The sequence below is a fragment of the Corythoichthys intestinalis genome, chromosome 15 (assembly GCF_030265065.1).
Source record: "Corythoichthys intestinalis isolate RoL2023-P3 chromosome 15, ASM3026506v1, whole genome shotgun sequence".
NCBI lineage: Eukaryota > Metazoa > Chordata > Actinopteri > Syngnathiformes > Syngnathidae > Corythoichthys > Corythoichthys intestinalis.
In genome coordinates this window covers 28,334,670-28,355,555 of record NC_080409.1, presented here as the reverse complement: position 1 = coordinate 28,355,555, position 20,886 = coordinate 28,334,670, and the positions used below count along the sequence as shown (strand labels likewise).

General features: G+C 38.4%; 1 protein-coding gene across 1 annotated transcript in view; it reads right to left on the bottom strand.

The window, feature by feature from the left end:
- The window catches only part of LOC130931091 (GDNF family receptor alpha-4-like), a 243,164-nt gene extending 223,098 nt beyond the window's left edge, over positions 1-20,066 (bottom strand). The window contains exon 1 of the mRNA XM_057859583.1: positions 19,697-20,066. Coding sequence (XP_057715566.1) covers positions 19,697-19,751 — 55 coding nt within the window. The 5' untranslated portion in view covers positions 19,752-20,066. The remainder of the gene's footprint in view (positions 1-19,696) is intronic.
- Between the last annotated feature and the right edge of the window lie 820 nt (positions 20,067-20,886).

Here is a 20,886-nt window from a genome sequence, read left to right as displayed (position 1 = left end):
ACTACTCACCTCTGGTCAACATTGTTTTTTCTTCATGTGTCCATAATATAGGTGAACAAAGAGAGAATGACGTCGACCCCCAAATTTCCCGGCAACCGTGGTAGTATCAGTAGGAAAAGCTTACTTTGGCAGACATGTTAGAATTGAGGTCTGCATTTTGCCACTTCACCTCTATTCCAACTTCTGTTGCCGCTCAAAGTACTGATTACTGTAATAGACACAACTAAGGTAGTAACAGAGATGAAATGGTGTTGCCACTTCTTTGCACCAAGCCAAAGCTGTTTTTCTTATATGTCACAACTATATGGGTTGAAGTTGACCCCCAAACTTCCCTGCATCCAAGGAAGTGACAGGTAGATGAAGTGCCCATTTCTTACACAAGCCAAAGCTGTTTCTGCCCCCTGTGTAACTATTATGTGAGTTGAAGTCAACACATCTGAGGTAGTATCAGTCGAAAAAGCTGACTGGAGCAGATGTATTAAAATGGTCAACTTGCCCCACTGTTTGGTGTCCTTTCACTCAGACTTGCAACAGAGGAAAAAGCTGGCTTTAACACACTGTCAGAAAGGAGCTGGTATGCCTCTGATACCTCCGACAGCAGAAAATCCATGCATCATTTTAAACCCCTTACATCCAGTCCTTTCACATCAACGAATCGCAGTGTGGAAGAGTCCCAAACTCCCACCATTCTGCCTCTCAGAAAATGCGTAGGGGGAAAAACATCACGCTATAAATGTTGCCACTTTTTTTTTCTATAAGCATCCCTCACTGGTGATTGTCGGCCGAGGCAAGATCAAAACCAATCATTTTTTGAGGGCAAAGTCAAATTGACAAACATGAGCAACAAGATGCCAGGCTGCGGAAATAAACCTAAACAACCTGCACCTGCTCGAACCCCAATCCGGAAGGAAATATGGAGGAATTAACTCATTGGCTGCCACTGAAGGTAATGCACGAACCAGAGTTGCTTTAAAAACTGTTTTTACATTGACGACACCACAACTTTGGCATGTTACTTACCACTTAGAGCAGTCATATTAGGACAAAACATCAATAACCTTTACTGTTGTTTCATAAATCACCTCAATGGCTGCCATTGACGGTGATACATGTCCAATTCATTTTGACTGGGAGCTCCTCCTCGTCATTGTCCCAATGGATCTGAGGAGGTAGAACTGGCTGCAATCATGAAGCTTTTGTGTGTATGTTTTAATAATAAAAAAATAAAAAATAAAAATATTTACCATTTTTTCCCATTCTGTTTTATATTAGATATTTTTTAAATGAAAGTAAAATAAATATTAAATTATTAGTTGTATTTAGAAAGTATTTCTAAACAAATACAGATTATAAAAAAAAATCTGCTTTTTAAATCAAAATATGATTTTTTTTTTTTTTAATTACAAAATACAAAATTAAAACATCTATTGTTAAAGTGTACTGCCATTGAAAATATTTACTGTTCATTCACTTTTTAATTTAAAATATATGATAAAACTACAATAAAATAAAATAGATTAGTGTTTGCTCATTTTTAAATGAATACTAATTATAAGAAGACTTTTTTTTTAATTAGTTTTTTCACTTTTTAAGTTAAAATTATTTGAAGTTACAAAATATAAAGTATTTATTGTTAAAAATTATTTTTCAACAATTACAAATTATATAAAAAATTCTGCTTTTTAAATCAAAATGTACGTATATATTTTTGAAATTACAAAATATAAAATTAAAACATTTATTGTTAAAGTGTACTGCTATTAAAAATATTTACCGTTCATTCACTTTTAATTTAAAATAATAAAAAAAACTACAGGTAAATAGAAGATTATTTAGTGTTTGCTCTTTTTAAATAAATGCAAATTATAAAAACAGTTAAACAATTTCCCCCCCCCACTTTTTAAAATAAAATAAATTGAAAATATATAAAGTTACAAAAGAAATATATATTGCATATGCTTCCTCCCGTCTGCCTTTGTCTTCTTCTTCGGTTCCTTCCTTCGGGCAAATCATATCACATTCGTAATTGTCAATGATTGTCAATGATACCGATGATGATGTCAATAAATATTTCATTCATTCAAATATAAAAGAAAATGTTTACTGTTAAAGTGTACTTCTAGCGGTGGCTGAAAAACACACTTTTGAAGAAAAATTAAATCCAAACACATCTATCACATGATCATTCAATGCCAACCATCCAAGTTCAAATCTATTTGACATCTGTTGCTGTCAATGTTACTGAAACACGATTCAATGCCAACCTTCACACCACACAGTAGCTTATAAATATTATTGTTCTTATTATTCAATGCCAAGGATCCGAGTTCAAATGGATTTGACGTCTATCGCTGTCATAGGCAGTAAATGCATCATTCCATACTGAGTGTATGGTATAAGAGGAGGAAAAAAATGAGGGATTTGTTGTGGGAGAATAACGTTCATCCCTGAGACGGATGCCAGGAAAGGAGAGCAAAAACATCAAAAGGCGCAAATACCCAATTGGATTTATAGCAGAAATGACAACGAGTGAGGAGTTAAATCTTCACACATTTCTCTGTGTTAAAGGACAAGGAATGGCATTTGGAGGTAAAACCGCAACTGCACATGTCCTGGATTCTCAAGTAGGATGGGAATTGTTTTACCCCTTTCACACAGCATTTTTTTTTTTGTCTTTTTTTACACGTCCACCATTTTATGTGTGAAAGGAAAAACAATGAGGGTTCAAGCTTTGAATTGTACAGTTTATGTTTTGAGGGGACTCGATTGCATATATTCCTTCGATGCGTTCAAGGTCTGTTTTAGGACACCTCTCCTCGCTTTTTCATATGGCCTGACCTAAAAACCACCAAAATAGATTTGTACCCACTTTGAAAACCTCATTTTCTTCCTGTAATTCTTTTGTTAACTCATTGGCTGCCTTTGACGGTGATATACTGTACATCCAATCCATTTTGACTGGGAGGGGCTGGCAGCAATCGTTCGATTGTGGGTGCTATGGACGCTAAAAATTGCTGTGCTGTCAGTCTAAGGCATTGGATACATGGGATTTTAAAACAGACATTGTTCTATTGTATATAGGCCTGTCAGCCCATAAACAATGCGTACAACGTGGAGGTTTTGTTTCTGGTTTATCTTTATTTATAAATCCATCCTTGGTTTGCTGCCATTTTATCTGACTTCTTACGTGAGACACTCAACGTCTAATTATTGCCTTCGCTCTCTGGACAACATTCCGTTTCACCATCCCCTCAATTTGCACAGTAGTTAAGAGTAAAAATTTTACTCAAGTAAGAGTAGCGTTACTTCAAAATAATAATACTCAAGTAAAAGTAGACATCCAAAAAATGTACTTAAGTACAAGTAAAAAAGTATCCAGTGAAAAGAATACTCAAGTCATGAGTAACATTGTAACTGCTGTTTTTTTTTTAAACGTTATTTTTTTTCTCTCAGCACAAACTTATCTACGAATATGAACTGTTGTTATAATGATACTGTACAATAACCTATTACAGAAAAAAAAAGAAAAAAAAATTCACTGAATTCCGGCGAGAGTAAAAAAAGGTGAAGGGAATTAGTATCTTATTCTCGTACTTACCGATCGACTGCTTGTATTACTCTAACACACTTAATATAATCAATCAGGCAATACTATCTTTTTCTCGTATTTACCTTTTGACTGTTTGTATTACTCTAACACACCCAATACAAAAATAAATAGCACTTATATCATAGTTTAAGGAAAACAAGCAGAATATATTTAACATAGGGCATAAGAGATACATGACGCCTTCTTATCACGGAAGCCCAACACGTGCGTCATGAAACTGACTGAGCAAGACTGACACTGACGAGGCAAGATATCTACAAACCTGTCTGCACTATCAACTCCCGCAATCAGTTCTTCCGGACAGTCCAGAACAGATGGTGGGACATCTTGTCTTGACAAGGAACATCCGCTAAGGAGGAGAAGTGAACTCTCAGCACTCACGTTGCGCTGTGGTGGATAAATCCACAACCCTTGTTGCCCTGGCAACAGTAACTCCCAAATCCTCCTGTCCAGGCCACAAACAGACAATAATCCTAAATAACGCCCAAACAAACCCTTCTGCCCACAGCCTGCCCCGAGAGAGCCTTCAAAAAGGCTGAATGTTTAACTAATCCAGTACTTCTCAAATATTGGTGCGCCCCTCCCCCCCCAGGGGTATTTTTGAACTAAGCAAGAGCACAGAAAAGAGATATGAAGAGCTGTGCGCCGTTTTCGAAAGCCGTTTTCCGGCCGGACTCACGCAGCGACCCACTGTCTTCTCCGGTTCTCACGTGTCCGCCCGAGAAGTGCCATTTTCGGCTTGGGATCGTCACGACGACCGCCCTCACCTACGGTTGTCCCTCGGCCGCCGACAATGCGCTTTTTTCGGGCCGTTTGCCTTTTGGCTTTGACTTTTAATACAGTGGGAGATGTGGAAAGACCACTGTTTGCTGTGTCTAAAAATGATTATAGCGGCCAAATCAATTAAGACGCAACTTAAAGACATTAGACCTCAATCTCATTGATAAGCCGCTTGATTGTTTTTCAGTGAAAATGTGCCGAATATTGCCAACAGTCGTCCCGCTTTGTCAGTGTTATATCAGAAAACCAGTGAGCACTGTTAGCATGCTCAGTGCAAAATAACCCCACACCATTGCAAAGGAGGTGATACTGTGAGCATCGAAAATAAAAATTGTCCGTCTGTCCAAAGACACTATTTTTTTCTTCTATTCAGTTTTGTTTTTTTAGGTCAATTTTGTGGGGCATATTGTCCTCATGAGTTAATGTTTCTTAACAATTTGAATTTGTTATTATTTACTGATTTTATTACATTTTATTTTTCAGTATCAAATGGTCAAAATGTACCTTGAGTGTATTTTTACAGTTTGGGTGTGACTTTTTTTTTTTTTTTTAATTCAGGCAACAAAACAATGTTAATAAAGTTATACTTTATTATAAGTTGATCTATGTTACTTTTTTTCTTTAATAGAAAAAAAGGACACAATGTTAGGCAGAGGCGTACTTGTAATATTATAGACAAATGATACTATTTACAGTGGCGGCAGAGAGTTTGGGGGGGCGCAAAACATTTACGTTTTCTTTGGTAGGGGCGTAACAGAAAATAATTGAGAAGCACTGAACTAATCGTTGTAATTTTTGCACAGTATGTTTGTACAGTAGTTGGCAGAGGTGGTTAGAGTAGCCAAAAATTTTACTCAAGTTAGAGTAGCGTTACTTCAAAATAATAATAATCAAGCAAAAGTAGTCACCCAAAAAATGTACTTAAGTACAAGTAAAAAATTAAGTAACATTGTGAGTAACTGCTAATTTTTGTTTGATTTTTTTTTTTTTAACATTGGTATTCTTTTGGCTTTTTTTCTTTCAATGAACTGTTGTTATAATGATACAGTACAATAATGCATTACAAAACCACATTAAGCCAAAGAAATACAAACAAACAAAATCCTTGAATTCCAGTAAGAGAAAAAAAAGAAAACGACAAAAATAAAGCATTATTCTTCCAAAGAGCATGAGTGCCCTCTAGTGGAGAAAATAGTTCCTAGTTTGAATAGTTCCTTCATAGTTGCTATTATTAAATTAAAAGGATCATATCTCCGGTTTAAATCCGCGCTTTCGAGTCATTTTGAGGACAGCGCTCTATGTCAAATACTTCATTGTTTATGGTGCTTTAAAGATACCACAGGATTGAACAGGCTGGCATGATCATAGAACTGCAAGTTTGTGTCTGATTGGTTTGATGGAGTCATGTAATTATTGTTTCGACGTCTCATTGGTGAAATTAGTCGAGCTTTTCTTGGCATCTCTGGGAAAAAAATAATTATTCTAATATGTAGAATAAGGAGGAAAATGGCTAAAGGCCGTAGCCCAAAGTAGCCGAGTAAGAGTAGCATTTTTTATTCACAAATCTACTCAAGTAAAAGTAAAAAGTATGGCTTAGTAAAACTACTCTTAGAAGTACATTTTTCTCAAAAAGTTACTCAAGTAAATGTAACCGAGTACATGTAACGCGTTACTATCCACCTCTGGTAGTTGATACTCCCTCAACCTGAAACCAGCTTCAGCAGGATGATAAATTGTCCAATTTGATCCCTCTAAGAGAATTTTAACACCGTACAGGACTTAAATATTGCTCTGGTAATATTTAAGATTTTAAATGATTTTTTTTTTTTTAAAGATTTTTTATTATTATTTTCTTATTGTATGTTTGCTGTACCTCTGTGTTCCTGCTGCTTGAACAGGTCTTCCTTGGAAATGAGATGTTTCGTCTCAATGAAAATTTTGACATGCATAAATTAAACTTAAAATAATAATAATAATTTATGGTCACTTTTATGGGGTATTTCAGTAGATTTTAGAGTATTACAGTTACTTGAGGGAGTATTTCAATAGATTTGAAAGTATTTAGGTCAATTTCAGCAAGTATGTGTGTAGGCTGGAGAGTATTTAAGTTATTTGAAGAAGTATTTATGTTCCTTCAAAAGTATTACATTTACTTTAAGGAGTATTTCAGTGGATTTCACATTATTTGGGGCACTTTTATGGGTATTTCAATAGATTTATACATAGACTTTATAATGTATTGACGGGACACAGGGCGCGTGGCCGATAAATAGGGATACTGCATTGTTGGCTAGGCCGTCAAAGTTGACCGAGTGGAATCACAGACAAAGAGCTTTTTTCGTTGAAAATTCTTGTATAATGAATGCTTAAATCCCTGAATTCTTTATAGATATGAACGTAAAACACTCTCGATTATTGGTTAAAAGCAAAAAAAAAAAACGTGCAGTTAGCATTTATTTTATGTAAATATGTCAAAGTACAATGCTAGTCAGTTAGTAAATGTAGCTAGCTTCTTGTGAATAAATGCTTAAATCCCTGAATTCTTTATAGATATGGACGTAAAAAAGTCTCGATTCTTAGTTAAAAGTAAAAAAAAAAACGCGCAGTTAGCATTTATTTTACGTAAATATTCTGAACTATGATGCCAATGCAGTAGCGGCTAATTTCTCTCATTGATTTTTTTTCACAACGTTTCAAAATGCATGCATGGTACGAAAAATATAACAATTACCTTGAATCCTCGAACAAATCACTCTTGAGGCAATCCTTTCTGTTCATATGCGGTACAGCTTTTGTAATTTTTCAACAGAGATTCGGCGTTAGATCGCTGCGTGTGTTAGTGAATAGCTCCTCTTGATGTGGGCGGGCCCTTACTTGAATGCGAGGCGCAGTGCATGACCGATCTGACAAGTCAATACCATTATGAAGTCTGTAATTTATAGTATTAAAGTTAATTATGATTGTTTTTCAGAGTTTCAAGGGGTATTTCAGTAATTTAAGAGTATTTGTGTCACATTTTTGGAGTATTTCAGTAGATGATGAAGTATTTGGGTCACTTTTATAGAGTATTTCAGTGGATTTTAGAGTATTACAGTTACTTTAGGGAGTATATTGGTAGATTCAAAAGTATTATGACTAGTTTGAAAGTAATTTAGTAGATTTAGGTATATTTGGGTCATTTTTAGGAAGCATCTCCATAGATTGAAGAGTATTCAGGTCACTTTTATGGAGTATCTCAGTAGTGTTAAGAGTGTTTAACTCACTGGGTGAAGGTATCTGAGTAAACTAAGAGCATTTGAATTACTTGTATGTAGTATTTCATTTGTATTTATGATTTAAAAGTATTGAGGTAAGCGTGGGAATTTAGGTCAATTTTGTGGAGTATTTCAATAGATATTGTGAGGTTTCTGACTAAATCTAAGGATTTTTTTAGTCATATTGTACACGAGGTCTTTGGCCTGCTCCACGAGTTTGTTTTCAAATTAGCCATCATTGTGGTACTTGGCGAGCCGGGTATTTTTGGAGGCGGTATCCAAATTTTGAGAAGAGCATTTGAAAGCGAAAAAGGCCTTCTCAGGCGACCCCACCTACTTCAGATTATGAAAGAATTTTTTTCCATCTCAGAGAACTCGATGGCCGCTCACAAACCGACAGCACAATACAATCTTTTATTGCGCGGCTGCGGATAATACTTTTTAGACTTGTTGCTATGAGACAGTGGAAGCGAGAAGTCGACGTGGACCGAGGACCTTGAAGCTTCGCCAGCTTGTTTCATTCAAAAAGCGCCGGTGGGTGCACGCTCCATTGCCGGCAATCAGCTGGCAGCCTTTTGACGACAAAGTTAAACGCCGGCCTCTGCCAGTAAATGCCGTATCCTTTAGCGAGGCCAGCCTCGTTCTTGTGTCGACATAATTGTCCTCGGATAAAAGCCGGTAGAAAATGACAGGGTTTTAACATAATAAGCAGCGGGAAAAAGGGGGAAAAAAATCCTCCGTCGTCGTCCTCGGTGCACTTTGATTCACTCGTACTGCCGAGCGTGTTTATCTCCGTTGTGGGCCGCCACTTTGCATGTAATTGTCACTGTTCTTTTTTTCTTGACGAACAGAGTTGCTTTGCCTGCTGCAGATAGCGGCGATGCACAATGGTCAAACTAGTCGGTCACAAATAAGTTTTAAATGTCGAGGATTTGTCTTAACTCATTGGCTGCCATTGAGAGGGACATATGAACCAAAGTTGCTCTAAAAACGAGCCATTTTGACATGGAGACCACTGAAACATCTGCAAACTAACATTGGCTGCCATTCACGATGATAGAAGTTCAATCTAATTAGACTGGGAGGACTGGCAGCGATGGAATTATTGCTGTTAAAAAGAGTACAATTTACAATCAAGTAGGGCGGCAGCTATCGAATATTTTAGTAGTCGATTAATCGATGGACGAGTTAGTTCGAATAATCGAGTAATCGGATAAGGAACATGAAAAATTTAAATACCTGAGCTGAGCCTGAAACGGTAAACTTTTTTAAAAAAATGAGGATCTATGTACAACAAAAGAACAATTGGCTAACTTGCATAGAAAAAGTCCGCTAGCTTAAATGCTATAAAATGCTCAAGTTTTTTTACAATGCTCTTAACAAATGGTTCAGACACAAATTCCCACAAAAAACGGCTACATATACCAATAAACTAAATTATGAATGCATTCAAAAACATTAGCGTAAACAAAAACTTAGCTTACGTTGGTCTTAACAGGGAGAAGTTGGATTCAGCCGTGTGAAAAGAGGCAGACCAGAAGACAGTGTATCCACCCTAATCAATAAAATTAAACACAAACACTTTCAAAATAAACCATTATAACACCACTTTAATTAAACGAATACTTGAGGCAACAAAATTTAATTCGAATATTTTTTTCTAATCGAATACTCGAGTTACTCGATTAATCGTTGCAGCACTACAATCAAGTCCTACAAAGCCACTCAGTGGTTTTTCCTGGCTGTGTGCTTCAGGTTATTGTCATCTTGGAAGACACAGCCACGACCCATCTTCAATGCTCTGACTGAGGGAAGGAGGTTGTTACCCAAAATCTCACAATAAAGTGCAGTCATACTGTCCCATGCGCAGAAAAACACCCCCAAAGTATGATGCTACCACCCCCATGCTTGACAGTAGGGATGGTGTTCTTGGGATAGTACTCATCATTCTTCTTCCTCCAAACACGGTTAGTGGAATTATAACCAAAAAGTTCTATTTTTATCTAATCTGACCACAAAACTTGCTCCCATGACTTCTCTGCATCATCCAAATGGTCATAGGCAAACTTAAGACGGGCCTTGACATGTTCTGGTTTTAGCAGGGGAACCTTCCGTGCCATGCAGAGGTTGCGCTAGACATTTTCGTTGTCTGTCATTTTGACTGACAGGGTCATAAAAATCCGGTCATAATCTATTTTTACCCGTCACTTAAATTTTTAAAATGATAATGATGACATATTCAATAGTATTTAGTTTTCATTCATTTTTAATTAATATTGTAACGCTTGCTTGGCGGCGAAAAATTAGACACGGAAGTCGTGGTATTTTTCTCCCTCTTTTTACTCTACTTACCGCCAACAACACCAACAAAACAACAACTCCGCCCCCAAAGAAAAAGAGGCAACTATATAGACCCCAATCAACAACGTCACACAATAACCTTAATTGTGGTTGTCAGCCCAGAATCTTCTAAATATATTTTAAATGCATCTTACCAGATATAAAATGACTACTACATAGTCTGTGGTGATCGTTTGGTGCCCAGATTTCTTGTCAAATTACAGCAGTCCATCTCGCTCTCCTCTTCGGGTCTCTCAGAATACGGTAGAACTTCAAGTCTCTCCGTCTATCTTCTCTATTACTGCAACCAACCGCCACACACGCCTTCACCATTTTGATTATTAATGTTAACGAGCAGAAAAACACGCCGTAATAGGAGGCATGTACGTAGCGGTAATGTGTAAACACGACGAGCTGACACACAATACGGCGGCTCCAGTCAGATGGGCGGCGTTGTGACGTCATGTGATTGGGGTCTATACACAGGCGGCAATCTAGTCCACCAATTGGATGACGCGCAGGCACACCGGGTGCACCAATAAGAACCTCGCGTTGATGTGTCAATCACGGTGCCGCCGCCAGACCCCGGTGACGCTACAATATTCTGACAGAATAGCCAACGACGTCATGCGTTAAGAGAGACAGTAGCTAATTAATATGCTCACTCGCCACCCTGTGGTCTGGGGTGTGAATTGCAACCTGTCAAAATGACGGACGAACTTCAGTTTTTTCCGTCACCGTTTTAAAAAACCGGTCAACGACGGAAAATATTCGGTTAACGCGACCCCTGGTGTCATGCATGATTTCAAACTATGACGTCTTAGTGTATTGCCAACAGTAACCTTGGAAATGGTGGTCCCAGCTCTTTTTAGGTTATTGACCATTCCTGTCGTGTAACTGTGGGCCGATTCCTCACCTTTCTTAGGATCACTGAGACCCCACGAGGTAATATCTTAAATGGGGCTCCGCTCCGATTGAGATTGTCCATCATGTTTAGCTTCTTTCATTTTCCTATGATTGCTCCAAAAGTGGACCTTTTTTCACCAAGCTGCTTGGCAATTACTCTGTAGCCCTTTCCAGCCTTGTGGAGGTGTACAATTTGATGTCTTTGGACAGCTCTTTTGTCTTGGCCATGTTACAAGTTTTGAGTGTTACTGATTATATGGGGTGGACAGGTGTCTTTATGCAGCTATCGGCCTCAAACAGGTGCATCTGATTCAGGATATTACATGGACTGGAGGTGGACCTTTAATAGGGAAACTAACAAGTTTTTCATTGCCAGAATTCTAGCTGAAAGACAGGTGTTAAAATACTTATTTGCAGCTGTAGAACACAAATAAATTGTTAAAAAAAAATCATGCATTGTGATTTCTGATTTTTTTTCGCACAGTGGACATGCACTTAAAATGAAAATTTCAGACTCCTCCACGATTTCTAAGTGGGAGAACGTGCAAAATAGCAGTGTGTTCAAATAATTACTTTCTTACGAGGCCTGGGAGCTTGAGGGTCCTGCGCAGTATCTTTGCTGTTCCTAGGATTGCGCTCTTCTGGACGGATATGTCTGATGTTACTCCAGTGTGGTGGACACGGCCCCCAGTGCTCCTATGACCACAGGCACCACTGTTGCTATCACCTTCCAGGCTCTCTCCAGCTCTTCCCTAAGCCCTCTGTATTTCTCTAATTTCTCGAGTTCCTTTTTCCTGATTTTGCCATCGATGGGGATGGCTACATCAATCATAACGGCTGTCCTCTGCTGCTCATTCATTATCACGATGTCCGGTTGGTTGGCCACGACCATCTTATCAGTCTGTATCTGGAAGTCTGTATTTTCCACCACCTTAGGAGGTGTTTCCCATTCTAGGGGTCCCCATTCCATACTCTGCACAGAAGTTTACTGAACACTACACCGACTACTTGCTTACGGCGTTCCTGTATTCTTTTCTGCCAGTATCTTACACCAAGCTATTATGTGTTAGACCAGGGGTCCCCATCTGCCGGGCTGCGGACCGGTACCGGTCCGTGGCGCATTTGCTACCGGGCCGCACAGAAATAATAATTTAATAACTATTGCATTCTGGCTGAATTAACCCTGTGCCCCTGCTTAACACACCAATATCCCTGTCTACTCTAGATATAATACTACGGGATAGATTACAATGTCGTCATAGAAATCCATTGATTGGACTGCTAGCAGTACATCTTGTTTGTGTATATATATAATATATCTATGTGCACTTGTCCTCAATAATAACGTATTGCTAGGCCGCGGGCGCAGCACATTTGTTCCCTGAAATAATTACCCCCCACGCGAGCGAAGATGACTGGAAAACAGACGTCTTTGGAGATATTTTTACGGCGAAAAGGGCACCTGACGGGCCTACAACCTCGAAGACCCTTGAACTGCGAAGGAGTGGATTCGTGACCCGTTTGTGAATAAACCGAGTGATTTGAGCATGACTGAGCAACAGGAAGATCAACTTGCGTTGAGTTCGCAAATGACGGCGACCTTATTAAACGTACATTTGAGACAACAACTCTACCGAGGTTCTGGATTAAAGTCATTCCGGAATATCCTGACATCGCTACAAGAGCATTGAAAACCTTGCTACAATTTCCAACATCGTATCTTCGTGAAGCGGGCTTCACAATTAATGTTTAACGACAAGGCGAAGTCATTAATGGTGAGAGCGGTGTGAAGTTGTTGTGTGCAGCTTACATGGCAGAATGTATCTGAGGAGAACTTTTCTACAAGTCCATGATCAAACGTAAGTTAATATTCCTTTCTTTCAAAAAGTTTGTAGTGTTTACTTTGGAATCGCTGCATTTGTGCATTTTGCGGCTATGTTTAACGTCACGCGCATGCGCAGAGCCGCTTCGTTGAAATTTTTGATGGGTTGCAAAATTTGTCAGAACACCGGTCCGTGAAAAAAAGACCCAAATAACACCGGTCCGTGGTGCAAAAAAGGTTGGGAACCCCTGTGTTAGACTGTTTCAGGGGCCGCTGCATTTGGGATCCTCCCTGGTGTGGTATCTGTGTCTAATACCTTGAAGTTTGTGATTTAAAAAAAAAAACCTCAGTCTGAAAAGTTACAACGACAAACTGCTTGAGATATCTCAATTTGGATGCAATGGCTCAATAAAAATTAGTTGGTTTAATCTTTTATGTAAATATATATATTAAGTAATATTACTTGAAGTAACGCTACTCTTACAGATGTAAAATTTTTGGCTACTCTACCGACCTCTGATTGCAGCTCACTAAATGACAATAAATGCCACAGCCCACCCCAGAAAGACACATTTTGGGCTATCCTCCGTGTGCTTGTGCCCACCAATAGTGTGTCTCGGGCAACCACGATGGCTGCCCAAAACAACAGGATGTTCATCCATTGACTTCATAATGATATCATTATGAAGTCTATGGTTTCGCTGTATTTTCATCCAAACATGCTTGAAAGCAACCATAATTGGTGGTGCCAAGCGGCCAGGCGGGTTCATGCTCATCACGTTGCCTCAAAGTGCCCCATTTTCACCATTAAAACCCCGCCCGATGGCCACTCCACCTCTGGGTTTGTCTATGATGCGTAGATCCACAAAAAAATATATTCTCACGAAGCCATTCCTGAAAACAAACAGGAAGTCCTCCATTTTCGTTTGAAGAGTACATTTTACAATCATGTTAGGAAAAACAAATGTAAAACAGTAAATTAATTCAATTTTTGTGGTAATAACATTTCTTTGCTCCTGGAAATAACGGCAAACCTATTGTTATTATTATTTAAATATATGTTCTTTGCTTTAAAATTGAATATGTATTTTTAATTTTTAGAATCCTGGTCTCAGTGAAGAGTGAACCCATCATTTTCAGGTCAATTTGACCATTAAAAGGATTGTCATGAAATTTCATCCCTTTGCTGCACATTTTGAAAAAGACAGAGCGTCACTTAAAATCCGTTAGTTGTGTCTTCATGAAAAGTCCCAAAACTCCCTGCCTGAAAAGTCCATTTTGTTCTAGAGGTATTGACAACAAGATTACGCAGACACGCGCGGTGGATGATTGATGATTGTCAGCGCAAACAATCGTTTTTTTCTTTGACCTTTTTTCAAATGCTGCTCTTTTATCCATCCTCCTTGCTACGCGTCGATTGTGTTGAGCCGCTAACCTGCTGTGATAAACCCATAGCGAAGGCCCTGAATAGTTGAACACATATGCCTCTCTACTGCCCCTCTTTTGGGGCGCCTTCCGTCGCTGACAAATCAATAGGTGCGTACCCTCTAATGGAAGGCAGCGGTTGTCCTTTATTTAGTATTACAACCTACATTCTGCTCCCTAGTGTGATTTGGACTGAAAGAGGATCATAAGTCCACTTGTGTCAAATTAGACATGTGCTGATTGATTCACCGTATGACCTCTTCCCATTCAGCGGCCAAAGATAAAAGGGCAATGATCTTTGACGCCTTAGAACTTAAAAAAGCAGTATACTGTAATAGTAAATTCGCTGGAAGTGAAAGATCATGTATAGTGCCATTGACAGAGATAGAAGTCAATCTATTTGGACTGGGAGAGTCTGGCAGCAATCATTCAATTTCAAACATACCCACTGGTGCCAAACTCTAGGCCCGGGGGCCGGATCCAGCCCATCATGTCATTTTGTGTAGTCCACAAAACTAAAGTATGTGCACCGACCTCATGTTTTTTGCTAGAATAAAATTTAAATATAATTTCTGTTGTCCTCACGACTACAGAACTAGAAAACTTAATACATTTAAGAATATTTCCCCCCTTTTATTTTTAATTAAATATAAATGAATAAACCCTTTTATTTTTATAAAAAAAACATTTTTAAATTTTCCATTTGTTTTTTTTAACAAAGTAAATAGGAAATTAATTTTAAAAGAAAATATCTACCGTATTTTTGGACCATAAGTCGCAGTTTTTTTTTTTTCAATAGTTTGGCTGAGGGTGCGACTTATTTGTGAAATTAATAACACATTATGACATCATTTCACATGTTATTTTGGTGTTTTGGAGTGACACTGATGGTTTGGTAAACTTGTTAGCATGGTCTTTATGCTATAGTTACCTGTATAACTCTTAATAGCTATGGCCACGTTCGCGTTCTGCCTTTGGCAATGTGTGTTCAATTGTATTATTGACTTTTTTATATTGAAATGCATGCTTTTAGTTTCTGGCGCTTTCACGCCCAAGTGGGGGCGCACTCGCACTTGTTTATGCGAAGAAGAGCGCTCACACGCCAGAAGAAGACTGACAGCTACGTAGCGTCTCTGAGCGAGTGGGCGAGAAAGAGAGAGAGAGAAACACGGCTGCAAACCTACGTTCATCATTTATGCTTATAAAATATCTCTACAGAGGCAACACCTGTGTGTATCATCTTCTCTGTTGTTGTTGTGGGTTTTCCACCCACGAACGGACACTTAGAGCCAATTGTGTAGTTGTTTGAACAATGTGCTAATGCTAGTGAACGCATGCTAACCGTTAGTGGCATTGCTGTAATAGCAGCTAATTATCATTTATTTACGTTGATGCGAACCTGTTTGGTACCGAGGACAAAATTGATTCAGAAAATTATACGGCCGTCCAGCATCGTCATTTGGGAGTTTAGCTCGCTGTATAGCCAGGACCGAGCCGTAGCGTCCTGGTGAGGACAGTATATACGTATTTCGTTGTTCATGCATCATGTAACATGCTGTACACTTATTTAGCATGTTGTTCTCTATAGTATTTTTATATTAAATTGCCTTTTAAGATGACGTATCTGTTCTATGTGTTGGATTTTATCAAGTAAATTTCCCCCAAAAATGCGACTTATACTCCGGTGCGACTTATATATGTTTTTTTGCTCTCCGATGGGCATTTCATGGCTGGTGCGCCTTATACTCAGGTGCGACTTACAGTCCGAACTAGTACTGTTATCTTCTGTTTTATTTTTCATTAAAAATGTATCTAAACAGCAGCATGGTGGGTAAGTGGTTAGCACATCCGCCTCACATTTCTGTGAACAAGGGTTTATTCCTGGGCTTCGGCCTTCCTATGTGGAGTTTCCGCATTCTCCCCGTGCCTAGCTGCATGGTACTCTGGTTCCCTCCAACATGCCAAAAACATGCATTGTATGCTGATTGAAAACTCCAAATTGTCCCTATGTATGAGTTAGGCATGTGCCTAATATTCGGTTTCAAGGTATACCATGGTATGTTAACGTCACGGTTTCAAAACCGCCAAAATTTTACGTCATACCGTCCCTAAGGTATTAGCTATTTGTTATGTACCATAAATGCAGGGAGAAATCCGTCACTAGCAGCTGCAAGGCTCAGCCCTCCCCCACTAGTTGTTGATCGGTGTCAGTAAATCAGCTGTGCTACATGATGACGAGAGGAGGTGAAACTCCTAAACTTTCCCCCCAATCGAAGAAAACGAAATCGCTGGTATGGGAATACTTCGGCTACAGAAAAGTTACAGACGGCCGCGGCTTAGAGGAGGAGGGCCAGCCGACATGTAAAACATGTTTGCGGAGGGTGGCTGCTGAGGAGGCATTACCTCCAATATGATTTCGCATTTATACAAAATTAAAGGTTCGTAAACACTGTGATGAATGTTTCCCACCAGCTACGAGAGTTGAATCCAGCGTGTTTAGTGTGTCTAGCGGGGGTTAAACGTGTTTTTTTTTCTCTCTAGCAACTGTCTGTGTTGAGAAAGAGAGTGTATGTATAATGTAAACATGATACGAGTCATAGACATGTTCTTTTTATGGAAAATATTTCAATTATTTTTGCTCTGATGGTAATAATGTTGAGCTGTGGCTGTTGGTTTACTCACCAAAAGGACTGCATTTTTTTTCAAATTTAGAATATTTCAGTTACTGTTTGTTGTTTTTTTTATTTAACTAGGGCTGTCAAAATTATCGCGTTAACGGGCAGTAATTAATTTTTAAATTAATCACGTTAAAATATTTGACACAATTAACACACATGCCCCTTTCAAACAAATTAAAATGACAGCCCAGTTTCATGTCCACTTGTTGTGTTTTTTGTCTCCCTCTGCTGGTGCTTTGGTGCGGGTTTAAGCACCATGTGTAATTATTGACATCAACAATGGCAAGCTACTAGTTTATTTTTTGATTGAAAATTTTACAAATTTTATTAAAACGAAAACATTAAGAGGGGTTTTAATATAACATTTCTATAACTTGTACTAACATTTATCTTTTAAGAACTAAAAGTCTATCCATGGATCGCTTTTACAGAATGTTAATGTTAATGCCATGTTGTTGATTTATTGTTATAATAAACAAATACAGTACTCATGTACAGCATGTTGAATGTATATATCCATTTTGTGTCTTATCTTTCCATGCCAACAATAATTTACAGAAAAATATGGCATATTATATAGATGGTTTGAATTGCGATCAATTACGATTAATTAATTTTTAAGCTGTGATTAACTTGATTAAAAATTTTAATCGTTCGACAGCCCTAATCTTAACATTATAATTATGTTCCAACTTGCAAATATGTTTTGAAAATGCTGTTCAATCGAATGTTTTTTATAACCCAGATATCTCAAAGTTCATTCACATTTTAGAGCTGTAATTGCAATATCGTGATATCATGAAACCGTGATATTTTGGCTAAAGGTTATCATACCGTCAGAATCTCATACCGGCACATGCCTAGTATGAGTATCTATTTGTGCCCTGTGATTGGCTGATAACCAATTCAGGATGTACCATACCTCCTGCCCAAAATTCACTAGGATAGGCTCTAGCACCCCTGCGACCCTCGTGAGGATAAGCAACACAAAGGTTAAATGAATGAGGATTAAGTCAATGATTTACTTTTGCAGTCCAGATAAAATGGAGTTGTGAATCTGGCCCCATTTATTTATTGTTGGTAAACGTTTTATTAGTAGGCAACAAATATTAAACATACTGCATGAGTGAGTTTTCAATGGTAGGCGTAACTTGTAGCTTTACTGTTTGTGGTGCAGCACAGACAATTGCAAAAGGATTGGATGTCTAGTGCTGTCATGGTCATGTGTGTATATGTGATAAGAGAGTGAGGGCATATGTGTAGGAACAATTGTGTGAATACATGTGTGTATTTGTGTTCTGTACATGTTTTCATGTAAGAGAGCGAAAATGTGTGTACGTTGTACAAGAGGCACTGATTGACGTACACATCTTCAAACATACATCACACAAATATTGCGCCAACACACGCGAGCACCTACGTAAGCGAGACATTCAGATGCCAAGGTGTGTGGCTGCGTACCTACACACATGTGCATGAAATGTTTATTAGTGATGGAAACACATGTTGTGCCCACCTAACCTACATGTGCCCAAGCATGTTTCAATCTGTTTTGAATGCGATGCATGTCCATCAAAATGGCACACACAAATGCAGACAGACTTTTTTTTTTTGCTGCAAGAGGTGCACACACACCCACGCACATTGGTCTGTATTTTTTTTTACTCACTGTAATTAAATATAAAACAAAAACAATGATCAATAATGATATTCCCACATCTAAACCCCTAATTTTATTTATTTATTTTTTTTAAATCGAAGGATTTTCACAGCACGAGAGGACAGCAGCCCCTTTCACACATCCAGTAAAAGCAATATTTTCTTTATTACCCCATTGGATGCCATTGACAGGTAGAGACGTCCAATTCATTCGGACTGGGGGGCTGACAGCAGTTGAGTCATTAAAATAAGTATTTTACATTAACATGAAAACATTCACTGTTTTTAAAATCAAATGATAAGTAAAAAAAAAATACATTAAAGAAATGCTGAAAAAAAGAAAAGAAAAAGAAAAAGAAATATAAAGAAAAATACAAAATATTAATGTTATTCCTTTTTTAATTAAAAACAAAACATCAAAAAAAAAAACATGTTATGAATTTTTCATTGTTCTATTTTGAAAACGTAAAGAAACAACAAAAACAAAAACTATTAAAAAATACAAAATATTCAAAAATGGAAAAAAAAAAAAAATAAAATCCCCTTTTAAATTAAAAAACCAAACCACAAAACCAAAAGGATGCCCCCCCAAGTGGTTTATTTAAAAATGCAAAGAATATAAATAAAACTCAAAAATAAAAAACATTTTAAACAAATTTTTGAAAATAGGATATTGTTTTCCCCTTTTTAAATTAAAACAAAAAAATAAAAAGGTAAATATTTACTAAAATTCTCATTCCATGTTTTCTTTAAAAAAAAAAAACGTAAAGAAATAAAAAAAAAAGCAAAATAAATTCGAGAATATTTAATAAACACCTAAAAATAAATAAATAAATACTTGAAGGATATCCACAGCCCTACAGAACAGTGACGTAGCCCTATTTTGAACTTATTGGCTGACATTGACATTGATAGATGCCCAATCCATTCAGAGTGGGGGGGCTCGCAGCAATCGAACGATGTAGATCCTCCCAGTCCAAATGGATTGGACGTCTATTGCTGTCAATAGCACTGAAAATGCTCATTACATCCTGTTGCTTATGTGCTTTTTAAAAAAATTTACCCGTATTCTAGACTTTTTAAATGGCAACCAAAGAGTTAATAGTGTCTCTCACTTCTAACAAGACAGACACGCACTTTTTTGGGACACCTGCAGTCCTCGCACTCAACTTGTAAGCTGCGACACGCGTGACATTTCCCGCTGGTTTTCCCGCCAACTTACTGAGCAGGGCAACGAAGAGCTGCAGGGGTCCGAGGATGACGACGAGGCGGTCCATGATGGTCTGCACGCGCGGAGCGGTGTGAAGCTAAAAAGCGGCAGAGGAGGTAAATCCACACAGCGGCGGGAGAACGGCGGTGGTGGAGGAGAGGAGCATGGTGGGGATGTCAACTAACTTTGGACAAAATGGCTCCCCACAAAAAAGCGCGCTGGCTGTTAAGTGCTTTTCTCCAGCATCCCTGGAAATTCCTCTTTGCGCACGCTTCTCCGCGTGGAAACTGCGGATGATTCAGTGGAAGGCGCGTGCCTGTGCGCGTTTCCAGAGTGGGGAACGCGCGCGCACGCCTCCACCTTGGCGCGCACGCTCCGCTCCTGGACCGGGTTGGGCGCACAATGCAATCTGGGTGGAATCGATAGGCTATTTCTGTTTGATAGCGTCATAAAATGGGAACGTTGGTCGCGGTGCATTGGGTGGGGGTACTTTAAAAAAAAAAAAAAAAAGCAAAAAAACAAGAAGATGATGAAACACCATTGACAAACCAGAGTGCAGGTTGGGATCTCAAAATAGGGTTTTACCAAGGGCGTAGGGTTTGGTCTCAAAATTGGTAGGGACGATATAACAGCATAATATGCATGTACACTTTTTGCTTAGGAAGGGACATTACTTAAAGTGCGTACGACAGGAGAAAAAAAGTCTTGAATAGGATTATTATGGAATTATTTTGAGACGATTCGACTATATACAACAATTTAGCAAAGCGCAGATGACGAGAAATTAGTTTTTTAATCTACCGGTTAACCACGCCTACCATTATAGGGCTCTAGCGTCCTCAACAGGTGGATGACGTCAGCGGAGTCACAAACTCATCTGATTTAGTATGCAGCCCATTGAAGGGGAATTATTCACAACGAGGAACACGCAATGAAGAGAGCCGCAAAATGTCATTGTTTCAGTCTCTCTACGCCAATATTTTTACAGGATATTCTTTTCGTCCAACTATTTTTCCCCAATAACTAAATAAATGGCATGGTCATGACAAATAACAATCTTGTGCTAAATGGAATATGAAATAAAAAAAGCATTTATTCAGTACGACATGGCAAAATTACTCCCTAATAGTCAAAACTGTTGACTTCACCTTTACTGTCGCACCTCTTGAACGATATTTTATGCAGCCTAAATCGGGCTTATG